Below are 13,630 nucleotides of genomic sequence, written 5' to 3'. Positions count from 1 at the left end.
ATGAGAGCAAATGTGTAGCTTCAAAAAATTCAACAGAAGAGGTGTGTCAGCACTGCCAACCTGTGTAGTGTTCATTTCCTTGTGCAGCACATGTTAGCAGCTGAGCCATCGAGGATCCCACTGACTTAGAGGTGCTGCCCAGATCCTGCGCGCACTTCTCCAACTAAAGCAGAGAGAATGTCGGAAGAAAACAGCAGCTTCATATGCAGGTAACAAACCCAACAGACCCCAGCTTCAGGCGTGAGAAGCTTGTCGTCGATATTGTTTGCATAGCTTGAGTGAATTGAATGAAACTGCCATTTTTCCAAGTTGGGTTTTGAAAGAATGAATCCTGAGTCAGTCAGTCATAGATCGAAAGCGCCTCTTACTGATTCTCCCGGTAGGGGCTTCAGTTGGGTGTTAACGGCAGCCAGCTTGGCATCTTGCAGCTCACTTCTCAGAGTCTGGATGGCAGTGAGAGCCGAGTCGATCTCCATGGGGCCGCAGGCTTCATGTGCCTAGAAAATAGAGAATGTCTGCTGTCTTTCACAGTTCACAGGGGTAACTGTTTATGTTTTGCACTTGTAAGAAGACAGAACTATTTTTATTGACAGTTCCTGCTGATATAAACTCAATACCTGTAATCAATGCCTAAAACACAGTGACTTCTGCACACACTGCCACATACATGGCCACCTGTCTTGTGTCTGTGTTTTACCTTCTGCGCAGATGTCCTCAGCTCAGCCAGGCAGGTAGCCAGGTTCTTGGCACACTGACCCAGTTGCATAGCTGCAGCCTGATCCGTCACCGTGGGAACAGATGACTTGGCCGAGGTCACCATCTTACTACCAGGCTGCAGAGTGGGAAAAGAAAAGGGGCGAATAAAAAAGTCTAAATGTGTGCTCTTAAAGTGCCACTGAGGCATTAAACACATAATCCCACCACAACACTGCTTCTTTAACTGCCTGCTTACACCAGAAAGAGGTTACAGACCTACTTTTAAGGGATCCCCACATGGCAAAGAGACTATTTATACTTTGCTCAGCCTTGTTCCCAATGTAGGATGAAGTAACTCAATTTCAGTATAAGGCCATAAAGTTTTAACAATCCAGCAAAGGTGGGAAACGGCAAGGTGTGTCTGTGTGATTGTTACATCGGCTTCCTTTGGATAAAAATTTCAGGCCAGTTAATTGCGGACGGCTTGTCCCCCAACTGGGACAAAGTTGATTTGTGGGTCAGCAGTTAAAGTTAGGGTTTAGGTTAGGTTAAGCCTCCAGAAAATGTACGCAAGCCCACGTTATGTTGTATGTGTGTGTGTGTGTGTGTGTGTGTTCTCCACCTGTAGGAAGTTCTGGCTGGCGATAATGAGTGCCAGTTGTGCACTGAGGTCCTCTGGTTTGGCCTGACTGCCACGCACACCCTGCACAAGTTGTGGGATGTGGTCTGCCACTGCCTATACACACACACAAAACACGTGCGCACACACATATAAACGCAGGTTTAACAGGTTTAAATACAGCCTCAGTGTAAAATCCCTCTATTATGCTATTCAATAAATCTTCAAACAAGCAATTTGGAAGCTCACAATATAATAACATTAAACAGCTGATAAAATAAATCCACAATAAGTTTATGTGAGAAAAAGGGGAAGTAAACCGTTTATGAATTTATCAAAATAATGAAAAACTGGAATTAAAAAAGTAAATGAACTGACAGCAGCTCACCTTACAGCTCTGCACCAGCTGCTGGTGAGCAGCCGTGTTCTTGTTGGAGGCGGCAGCATTTTGAGCAGCAGCGATGGTCTGCGTGGCTGCAGCCGCGGCCTGCTTGGCAGCATTCTGAAGAATATGAACATATTAATGGTAAAATATGTAAATATTGTAAAATATGGTAACTGCAGCCCACATATTTTAAACCATCTCTCTAAATGTAGGCGGCATTAAAGAATTATTAAACAATAGTGTATTTAATGTATTTGATTATAAATACAGCCTAGGCGAATGATCAGTCACCTTGTTTTTGTTGTAGACAATGAAAATCCTAATAATAAAAAAGCAAATTATGCACACAGCTGTCTATCATAACTATAAAAGCAAAAGGGAATACCTATATCGACATGTGTGTAACACATTCATAAATTAGAGCGTTCATGAGTTGAATATTTTAGCTTTAAGGAGCAATTTGATGTGAGAGAGATAACCCTGAGGCAAATGAGCCCCTTTCAATCCATTCCGAAGATAGATAACTACTTTTTCAATTTCAAGAAAATTAAAAAGAGTAATAACATTCTGAATATATTTAAAGAGAAAGATGCTACTAAAAATGAACATCTAATACTCAGATCATTGATGCCTCAACTCGTGCTAAATAATATCCTTATATTTGGTACTTATGAGATGCTAACATTTAGATTTGTATTGGTATTTATGTTAAGTATTATTGTTAATATTTTCAGATGCAGGAAGAAATAACCTCGTCACTGACCTCCAGCCTGTTAATCAGTTTCTTCTTGATGGCGTTCTGGGCGGCGGCGTTGGTGGCCACGCGCAGCCCCTCCGCAGCCTCCCTCAGCCTTTGCTGCTGGTCTTCATTCTCTGGGTACGCTGCTGCACCCTGCGAACACAAACACACACACACATAGATCAGCAAATACAGCACAGAGCAGGTGAGCAAACAGCTGGTATGAGTGTACAGACTGAGAGGTCTGTACAGTTTTAAAAGGACGATTTTTTGCCATTATTTTGTTTCCTGCTTGACATGTAGGCACTCATAACCACATACCTACTGAGGCGAGCTGCAGACACGCTCAACAACTGCCGTCAGAGCATATAAATAATAATAATAATTAAAAAAAAATAATAAAAAACACCAAATCAGAGCACACAAGCCTTTGGAAATGACGCAGACTTAATCAGTGCTCTCACACTCAGCTGCAGCCCCGCTTCACTCCAATAATCAGTTGTTTTGTTGTTGGCTAAAAGTCGATTGGAGATGTCGTTTGTTTACATTATCATGCCGCTCTTTTTTATCCTCCCTGTTTATGAACTCATCCCTTTGAGTAAACTGTGGAGACCAATATCACTTAACACCTCTGTGTCTCCTGCTGTTGGAGCGAAAGCTAAGCTGCCATTAGATTAATTAACTGGGAACTCGGTAGCATCACCTGCAGCAGCACAAATATCGAGGTGTGGGTGCTGCTGAAGACCTGTGTCATTACAGTCACCTCACACATGCTGCTGACAGAAGTCACCACATACACACATGTGACTGTAAACAAGACAAACAAAACAAGATATTTGTTTATTTAGATTATTTTCCTAATTTGTGAATTTTGGTTTATTCTAGATTTTGCTGCTTCATTTTTTCTTTACTTTTGGGCATAGAGTCATTTGGTTATTCTTTCATTTAGACAGTAATTCACCTGATATATTCCTTTGATTTATTTTGGTAACGCAGAACTTATTTACTTTGATTGAAATGATTAAGCAACACTTTTTCACATTTTGTTTATGTTATGTACAATTTGTCCTTCCTGCACTCGCTTTAGTATTTATATTCAAATAGTGTGAATAATAACAGCAACAGGAAGACATAGTCACTTAATTGTCACCGTGTGGAACAGTGATGCTACAGAGCTAGACCCACTACATCATTTTGATAATAAAAAGATAAGAAAACCGTTTTTTATTTTGCCTTCAAGAAATTTCACAAGTTGAAATTGCTCACTTCCTTTTGACACTGTGTTAGACATCTGACTTCCCATTAATCACAGGAAAGTCATTTTTAGTGACCAGCTTTGAATAAGTGGAATTTGCAGCCAGCTGGCAACTGCTGACACCGTTTAGATCTAACAGCCAATCTGCATAATTATCAAAAAGTGTTGAGCGTTCAATACAATACACGTGTAATGAGGGTTCTGCAAAAGCAAATCGTTTCTTGACACGCGCAGAAACACAGTCAGCTGTAGAACACACAGTCCAAAAACTAAACTGCACTCTCAAATCAATCAGTTACCAAGGCAACTGAGGTCTAAGCTTCCATTGATGCAGATAAATATACAGCTGCGATCGCAGCGATAGGTCTGGCGTCAAACCCGACCATCACACCAGCTGGGGGGCATCATTTAATCCTCATGGTGGAAGTGGAGGGTTATTAATATCAGTGTGTGATTCTGTGGACAGATAATGAGACTGATGCAGAGAGATCAACTGTTTGGATGGAGGAAAACGGGATGAGTGGCGAAGCTAAGCCCGCCCGTCAGCAGTCTGATGTCCTCTTTATCACTTCGAGCTGGAAACTTGAGGTTTAATAAGAACTGGATGGTGAATTTAAAGACACTCTGGATTATAATATGTCAACTTTCAACCCCGATAATTTTGTATTTTGAGCGCATTTATTCCACGCTCGTATGGCTTCATCTAATTCCTGGCCGTGGCTGCTCACAAGGGGAAACACACTACTATTAAAACAAAGGATTAGATCCCGCTGTGTATGGATAAATACACTAAACAGCGCTGTTGTGTTCCAATTAATTAAAACTGTCCCCTACCATGTTTACACAGGATATTCAACATGGTGCAGCATTTCTTTTAATTATTCATCTTATAAAAAATGCAGCACAACAACTTCGAAATTACATCTAAGTGCATATATATTTGAGATTAAAGAGAGAAGAAAGTGTCCTTTGGTATCTAGTAAAGGATTCTGTGTGACAGTAGTTCTATGACAACCAAAGCGAATGTGTCAGAGCTACATTTAAGCTACAGTGGGAGCAGGGTTGCAGTCCCATGTATGTGTTGACCCATTTACGACAGCAAGCGCAGTTTTCACGAAAGTGGTATCAGAGACACGTCCTGCATCTGCTACAATGAGAGCAAATATCTGAATAATTCCCAATACGCAATTAAAGAACACAAGTTGTTCAAAAATCCAGTTAAAGGGAATAATTCAGACAAAAAAAATTCTGGGCAGACTCCAGCAATTATTCAGTGATTCAAGTGTTTCAAAGCTTAGTGAGAAATCTGACCACGTTTTCAGATGCTGGAAATGAAACCCAGAATAACCACTTTCAGAAAACACACCTTGGGAATTGAGTGTTTCCAAATTAAATATCCGTCCATGCCCCGAATGTTTATTGAATAAAGTTTTAAAGGCCATGTTTTATGAATAAAATAACAGTTTACAAACAAGACTGAGCAGAATCACTTCACAACCTGTCATCCTTGGTCTTCTTTTTGTGCACACACACCACCTCTGGGGTGTCTGGCTCAGCTACTTTCGGCTCTGCTGTCATTCAAATGGTCACTCAGGGCATAAGAGAATAAAGATGAATAAATATTGCTTCATGGCTCACCTTTGCTGCCTCCACCATCCTAGCGGTGGCATCAGCCAGTAATTTAGCGGCCGCCAGCAACTTCTTCGAATTGTCCACGTCCACCTCGGCCTCTGCGTCCGACCTCATGGCATTCACCAGGTCTGAGGTGGCCTGAGCCAACACCCGAGCCTGACGGACCATCTCTCCTGAAAGGACACACAGTTGATTAGAGCGCGATTAGAGAGGACACAGGTGGCGTAGAGGTGAGGGGGGAAGAAGAGAGAGATTAGAAAAATTGAAGTGAGAAGTGGATTAACGGATGAGTCGAGTAGTTAATTCAACTGCATAACTCAGTCTTTGTGTTGAGGGTTCGTAGTCACAAACAATCCATCCTCATTGTTTCAAGCTATTCTCGATGTCTGCGTTCTTCTGTAAAAGTTGGAAATAATGAGGCAAGTCTGGCAAAGCTGAGTTGAGCAGATACACATTGCAACAAATTGCGTTGATGTTTAAACTGATACCATTTAATTTCAAAGTTTAGTTGTTAAAATGACTGATAGTGAGTTGACTCATGATGTTACTGTTTGATGTTCAGCGTCATTATCCTGGACAAAAAAGCACCTCAGTGTTGTTGTATTCATCACCCTGATCAGATGTGCATAATGTTATAACACCTGTAGGTGACTTGAAATGGAACAACTGGATTCGACCATTCCACCAGCTCTGTTGTTTTTAAATATTCCCTGTTTATGAGCGCTAATTAGGTAAGACAAAAGGGATTTTTGTCTGTCAAAGCAGACCTGGCACGACACAAAAGCTATTTGGCTGTAAGCCCTCATAATTCATCTGAATGCATCAACTGATGTGCCAACACAGCACCACGCAAGGATTCACTGTTTTTTCCCTCTTCACATTTTATATTTGTAGCTGAATGCCGGGTTTGGCAGAACCTGACACATTTGACACCAGCTCAAAAGCAGAACTCTCCCACCTAGCTTCATGTATTCAGGCCCTCTGCGGAGGAAACTGTAGCTCTACATGTCTATCAAGCCAATCAACCCGCAAAGCTGACCGCTGGGCCGCGACATCCTTCGTGCTTCTCTTTCTTATCTGTCTGTCTTCCTCTGCTGTCAGGCCTGTTAACATCACTGTCAGCCTTTTCTCTGCAGCTTCACCAGAGCTGACAGCGGTCCATTCAAACCCGCCATCATGACCGTCTCTCTGAGGGGAGCCCGGGAAAAAGCACAGCACATAGTAAGAGAAGAGCTGCGCGAAGCAAGTTTTGAATAGCAGATATGGTTCATGTGCTTTTTCATCACTTTTTGTAAAAGAAGATATTTGGCCGATCAAGAGACGTTTATAAATGTGCGGTATTCCTTTTTCAGGTTTGATTTTAATCAAATCTAATCTAATTCAGAATAGGACAGCTTGTGTAATATTAAACCCCACAAAGATCAATTACTGACTTACAATCAGCTACCTTGCATTTATGTTCTCACTTGACTGGCTTTCAAATTATAAATAATTTTCATTCTTCATCTGGAATTATATTGTCAAGAAGACTCAGGGAGTAAAGTCATGCTAGTGGTTCTCAGTGAAGGATGTGCTAAAGCAAAGTGGTGCTTTGAGCTAGAAGCTAATATCTGTATGCCAGCATAATGAAAAAAACAACACCAGTAAAATGCAGATTTTTAGCATTCTGGCACTTGCTAATTAGCACTAAATATTGAGCTGAAGTTGATGGAATGAGGTTAAAGAAATTGGCAATAAACCAAATTCCTGGAAAAGCTGCTGCTATCTCACTCAGGTGATTAATCATAGGCAGACATGAATGGCTGCACCAAATTCCACAGCAATCCTCCCAAGAACTGTCCATCCAATAAATGTTGAGATATTTTAGTATCAAAGTGAACGAAGATGGATATATCCTTCCTGAGAGCCGTGCAGCTAGCATGGCGATTAAAAACTTAAACCTCGCTGAAAGTGGCTGCTGGCTGCACTCTCCTGCTAATGGCTGCCAAAACCATGACTTTTTTTCAAATTAAAAATACATTTTCACCTAAAAGGGCAATTAATTAACCTATTCCTCCACCTTAATCACAAACAGAAGCGCATTAATTTCAACTTTCTTCTTATTTCAGGTCTTCAGTTTCTTCAGTATTTCACAACTCAAATTCTCCACTGTGACTGAATTTTGATGCATAAATTAATTTTCTCAGCTGATCATCATTTTTTTTTCCTCACCTGCGTCTCCCATTGAGCTGAAGATGCTCTCAGTGACCGTCATGATGGTGTCTGTGGCCTGGTCATAGCGCCCGATAGGCTCTCCTCTTGAGGTGTACTGACGGACATGCTGCAGGAGATCTCCCAGTGCCTGACCCACCACGCTGGCGGCTGCACTCACCTTCAAATACAAGAGATGTGCATCATCAGTTTTAGTGCCTTGTCACTTAAGCTGCGTTAATTCCCGCTTCTTATTCCATCAGGCACACTGGACTCATTACCCTCATTGCTTCTCAAGCCGTGTGTGAACTGAACATATAAAAAAGTTGTTTCCTTCTAATTAATGTTTTCTGGGTCAGACGTGTGATAGAACGTCTTATCTTCTGAAACACAACAACAAATGATAGGCGGAACAATCGCGTTGCATCTGTCAATTAATCAAGCTGACCTGTTTTAGGAGCTCGCCATCTTCCGTGGCTGAAAGGCAGGCCTGGACGCAGCTTTCCACCGAGCGATCCACCAGCTTTCCAGCTTCTATTAACTGCTCCTGGCAAACTGGTGAACTGATGGTGGGGCTCACAACCTAAAGAAAAAAAAAATGGTGAAAGAGGCAAAGTCAAAAATCAATTCCTTCTTCAATGTGAAGAAGAGACATGCTATCCTATGGTGCAAAAGTTATCAATATGTACGAGGTAAAACATTTTTCACCAGTTTTTAAATCTTAATGGTTCAAAAAAAGTAATATGAAAAGATTTGGGATGGGTGCTGTATCACAAAACACCAGGCAAAGTTGAAAAAGAGGAAGATCTTCAACGCCAAAAAGCTCCCGTCTGAAGGACAATGCAGCAAATTACTGTCCTGTGAGTTGCAATTTTGTGGTGAGTGATTTCACTTTTTAGAAAATACAAGACACGTACCATGTTCCCTCTAAAGTGTAAATTGGAGGTACTCAATAATGTCCGAAATAATCTCCATCCAATTCCACTCGAACATAAACGGTAAACACTGTTTAAATTGGAACAAACACACTTGTAAACACTCTTTTCATTATTAAATCCTGAACAGCACAACACAGCTAGAACCAGGGAAGGGAAGATGAGATTTAAAAGGGATTCGGCAGATGGTTCTCATCACGCTGCCACGCAGAGAGGTGAGGATTTGTTTAGTAAATGCAACTATTCAGATTGGGAGCCAGGAGGGCATTTAAACTAATTAGAGGCATGTGGGTTGTACAATTAAAGATGCACAAATATGATGAGGGCACAGGGTATTTAACACTGCCCTGGTGCATCATGTTGTATTCACCCAGAAATACGGATGTTTTGAGCTTCAGATAAACTGGAGGTGATCCAAATATTTGAAAAACCAAAAAACGCATGAACCATTCTACTTAAGAGGAAGCAAAAGGGGAATTATTGTCAAGCACTCCACCAAACAGCTTCAACAACAGCTTCCCAAGTGATATCATTACACCGCTGCAAGTGTAATATACATATTTGAGACAGATGTGACTTAATAAATGGAAAACATTACACCGCCAGTTTATCATTTCCAAGCATTAACATAATATCCACTGATTTTTTTCTTTTCCAGGGGGGTTGAAATGAGGGCATATTACACAAACACTGACATGAAGCGAGTCATTTAGTACAGCAAGTCTATTATTTCACGCTTGGTAGAGGTCGTGATTGTTTTTTGAACGTCCTACAAACATGTTCTTGTACCTTGGCACACGCCACCAGCTGGGAGGTGGACAGGGCGCACTGGGTGGCGGCAGCGATGACCCGGTTCTGTAGCACGGTGTCCTCTGCGACCTGGGCCACGTTCTTGGCCTTCAGCACCAACATGGCCGCGGCGTTGGCCACCGCCTTGGCCAGGTTCATCAGGATGTCCTACAAAAACAGCAATCAGGTGGCACAGGTGACTCACACAAACTATCTCATCAGCAACAACATACAGCTGCACAGTCTGTCCTGTAACAATCTTATCTCTATCACACCAATGGATGAAAAGTATTGTGGTGTTGACATTTACACAGCGCAGATAAAGGTTATGTCTGTATTATCATATCTGTAGTTGTGTGTTATTGCGCTAAAAGGGATGAGATACAGATTCTACAGAAATTATAGGCCATCAAACTGCCATATTATGTGCTTTATAACAGGAAAAGCAACAGCGTTCATGTATTTGTACATTACAAACGTACAATTAGCCACAGAAATCTCAGCAAAGGGGCAGCATCAACAATCTAATCTGAGAGAAACAAAACCCGCTGCACATTAGTTAGGCTCATCATTAGCCAATAACCGTGTGATCTCGACAAACACTATCAAAATAACAGCCATGATTCAGCCGAGAAAGGAAAACACGAGCTAACCAGCTAGAAAAGCACTCAAATTAAACAAAAACATCCAGCTGAAATACGACAATATTCCCCTGGTCATGGTCACAGTGTGTTTTTGATTAACTGAGTGGCAGTTCCTCAGGAATAGGGTTTTATGTGTGTGTGTGTGTGTTGTTTTTTCAAACAGCACACAGAGCGCTGTGCTGATGATAAATGGACGCCGTGCAGCGTTTACCTGGAACCTTTCGTCGGTCTCGCTCTCTCCAATCTGGCGCAGGAGGTCTCCGCTGGCTTGGCCGATGCTGCCTGCTGCCGTCAATACGGTCTGTCTGGGCTGCAGACACACACACACACACAGAGAGAAAATCATCAGGATGTGAAAGTGCATTCGGACAAAACTACATCATCTTGTATCTTGATGTAGATGTGGTTTCATCTGTTATCTGTACAGTGTTTTACTGCGAACAACATCAGTGCTACTTGAGTGAGTTATTTAAAAACACACAAAAAAATGATAGAATCTTGCTGCACAAATACCCCAAATCTCTTTGTCTAACGCGCCTGTGGGCTTCAAGTGATCTTACACGAGTATATAAGGCTCGGGGGTTGTCCAAAGGCGAGACAGCTCACTGCATTATGCAGATTAGCAGCCAGCAACTGTACAGAACATTAACTTCTGAGCGATACTTCCACAACAGCAGATTCCTAATAGAGCTCAGCAAGACATCACAGTCCTGCAACACAAGCAGATGCATTAGAGCGGAGCGTCACTTGCAGTATCTTCTTAAGGAAGTTCTGTTTACATAAGGTCCCTCCCCCCCACCCCAGATGTTTGACATTCAGCCTGAGATCTTTATTCAGACCATCCGAGACAATTCAGTTAGCCGAAGCCGGACAGCAGCACATGATGCTGATCTAATTAGGTGCAGTTTAAAGCACCGGGAGAGACGCTGCATTATTGAGCGATGATAGACTCAGAGTACAGCAGCTCCACGGCAAATTTAATTAACTTTTTAGGTTGTCAATTTGGATTTAAAACAAAAAAAACAACCTGTGGAGACAGAATCTGGCATTTCAAGTAACACAATTGGTGGAAAGTTTGCTCTCTGCATGGGCTCAGCTCCAGACTCAGACTTCACTTTCACACATTATTCTCCATTTTCTGTCTCTTTCAACAATCATCCTTTCTGTCCTCGAGCCCTCCTCCACCATCTCCATTTGGTTTGGGCTCAATTTAGTTTGCAGTCTTTTCACATTTCAGTCCAAACACCAATACCTCCGCATTATGTCCTTCTGGCTTTACTTGCCAGTATTTCGACTTCAACATGAAGAGACGGGAGTGTATCTGCTTCCTTCAACATGTCAGATATTCAGTAGATAAACAGCGGGAGGGGAGGGGAGGGTGGTTTCACAAGCAACAGCAGGGAAAACTGCTGATCCAACACTAAAATGTACAGTAAAAAAAAAAAAAAAAAGAAGGATGACAGTGTTTTGACAAGGCCTGGTGTTTTTATCTCAGGGTTCCTCCACTCACCTCTCCAGAAGCCGGCTCCACAGCCTTCAGCAGGTCAGACACGGCTCCTGCTAGCGTCCTGGCAGCCCTCATCAGATCGTTGCCGCCGCCAACATCGTCCTCCATCAGCGCCGCCAACAGCTTCACACCCTTTGACATTTCCGTCAGGTTGGAGGAGATGGTGGTGATGGCACAGCCCACTGCGGTGTAGTCTGTGTCGGTCGGATCACCTGAGTATGAGGGGGGGAAAGGACAGAATTGGTACGGGCCATCAGATGTACAGAATCCTACAGAAGTGAATAGTAATCTACTGCTAATCTAAACCCAAACAGATAATATTTGATTTGAACGGCCTCCAGTGAGTCTTCCGAAGATTCACTGACTCACTGAGATAGTTTAACTTGAGACTGCTTAAAAACACATCCATGGTCCATTTTAGCACAGGAAAATGAGAGAAAGTTCTGAAAATTCATCAATCATAAGCCGGTTTTCAAAAAACCAAGGCAGAAAATGAGGAAACTATTCAACTTTTGTCAGGATCGACAATGACTTTAATGAACACCAGACTGATGGAAAGGCTCCGCTTTAAAGTCAACTAATTGGCCGGATAATTTTAACTCTGCAGAAAATAGGACCACTAAAATGTACTTGTAAAACTGTGGGCACATGTCCTCTCACTCTCACTGAGTTTCATTAAAGGCTTATGACAAATCCTGCAAAGGCTACGCAGCAAAACATAATGTAGTCTTTCTCTGAAATTAATGATTTTGCTGCCAGCGAGCTGCAGTAAATCCGAAGGCTTTATCCAAAGACAAACGGAGCAAAATTCTGCTGAGTCACGCCGGTGCCACTTGCCAGCTGTGAGGTTGACAACGGAGGCTGTTCCTGCAGTAATGGCGTCCACCTGGGAGTGGATCTCGTGCTTTGACTCGTCCATCTTGTTCTGGATCCACACTTTGGATGCCTGTGTACAGAGAGGTAGACCACACCAAACAACATCACTGAGGATGCAGAGTATGAAACAGACAATGCCATTATTCAACACGATGTACAGAGAAAGTTTAGATCTTAATTTTGTTTTATGGCTGTTTTCTGAAAGCACACATTGAAATGTTACCATATTATGTATATAAACTATGTGCATGTTAGTGCTGTATATCAACTGTAGACACATGTATGTGCACTGTGCAGTACCATGTCCTGTCCCAGTGGTGGCAGGTTGTCGACCTCCCCGAGGTCAATCTGGGCCTTCTGCACAGCTTGCATACTGGTGTTGATGGTTCCCATCAGAGCCTGCTGTGCTGAACTCTGCACAAACAGGAAGATAAACAAGTTCATTTCTCACAGGATGCAGCCTGGAGTGATCCCAAAAGAAACCTACTGAGGGAAGATGACTGTGAAGCAAACTGTTAGCATGTGTAGCGGTGAAAAAAAATAGGTGATTGAGAGGAGAATTAGTATACATCTGCCTACCTACCTACAGTGATTCGCACTCTTGTTTAATAAGAATATATATCTATCTATCAGGCACAAAAATCCTGAGAGCTGATCTCACCAGTGGTGGCATGTGTCCACGGTGCATTTGACCCATTGTGATCTGCTGCTGAGCAGATGGCATGGTGCCCATGCTGAGCGACTCGGTGCCAATGGAGCCCGAGCGGATCACCCCTGGCAGCGCCACCGAGCCGTGCTCCACCCGGCCCACACGATTAAACTGCTGCTGGAGGATGGTCGACCTGCAGGCACACAAACAGGCAGTTAATACAGCGTCTCTGAATGTTAAAACAACATGTTTTTCAAATCATCTCCTACAGTTTTAAGTTTTCTTTTGCAGAGTAAATCTGTCAAGCTACATTTATTCACAATGCTTAAGATTCCAGTCACACCATCACCAAGGTTTGAAACTCAAGCAGTTAAAATCTCATCTTTGTTATGTATTGTTGATTTAGCCTGAGCGTCTTCATTTAAGTGATGAAACTGCAGTGATGAGAGCAGAGAATGAGGGTTTTCTACTGCTACTTTTGTTCACGTACGCTACCTGGCCTTTATCTCCAAACCCATAATTATCCTCTCAGCCACTCAAATGACCTGTCTCACTCAGTTTAAAATGCAGAGAAGTAGAGAAATGTAGAGACGAGACCAGAACAAGTTCTCCAAAAAAGGCTGTCCAGATGCAGAGTGGTTAAATGTAGAAATAAATATGCTGCAAATCGGCTGCAAGAGACAGGGAGTGAAGATTTTATGAAGAAATTTACAT

At 42.4% G+C, this 13,630-nt stretch overlaps 1 protein-coding gene across 3 annotated transcripts in view; it reads right to left on the bottom strand.

Moving 5' to 3' along the window:
• tln2a (talin 2a) overlaps window positions 1-13,630 on the bottom strand; it is a 93,828-nt gene that overhangs the window by 23,428 nt on the left and 56,770 nt on the right. For all 3 annotated transcript variants that reach the window (XM_037096614.1, XM_037096615.1, XM_037096616.1), the window contains 15 exons: window positions 12,929-13,109; window positions 12,568-12,681; window positions 12,229-12,337; window positions 11,395-11,603; window positions 10,096-10,194; window positions 9,241-9,408; window positions 7,965-8,099; window positions 7,538-7,697; window positions 5,333-5,499; window positions 2,464-2,592; window positions 1,704-1,817; window positions 1,319-1,432; window positions 698-832; window positions 369-497; window positions 61-163 (listed from right to left, as the gene is read on the bottom strand). In XM_037096614.1, coding sequence (XP_036952509.1) covers window positions 61-163; window positions 369-497; window positions 698-832; window positions 1,319-1,432; window positions 1,704-1,817; window positions 2,464-2,592; window positions 5,333-5,499; window positions 7,538-7,697; window positions 7,965-8,099; window positions 9,241-9,408; window positions 10,096-10,194; window positions 11,395-11,603; window positions 12,229-12,337; window positions 12,568-12,681; window positions 12,929-13,109 — 2,066 coding nt within the window. The remainder of the gene's footprint in view (window positions 1-60; window positions 164-368; window positions 498-697; window positions 833-1,318; window positions 1,433-1,703; window positions 1,818-2,463; window positions 2,593-5,332; window positions 5,500-7,537; window positions 7,698-7,964; window positions 8,100-9,240; window positions 9,409-10,095; window positions 10,195-11,394; window positions 11,604-12,228; window positions 12,338-12,567; window positions 12,682-12,928; window positions 13,110-13,630) is intronic.

Source organism: Acanthopagrus latus, chromosome 4 (genome assembly GCF_904848185.1).
Source record: "Acanthopagrus latus isolate v.2019 chromosome 4, fAcaLat1.1, whole genome shotgun sequence".
Taxonomy (NCBI): domain Eukaryota; kingdom Metazoa; phylum Chordata; class Actinopteri; order Spariformes; family Sparidae; genus Acanthopagrus; species Acanthopagrus latus.
Note: the sequence above shows the minus strand (reverse complement) of the source record. Positions and strands in the feature narration are given on the sequence as shown.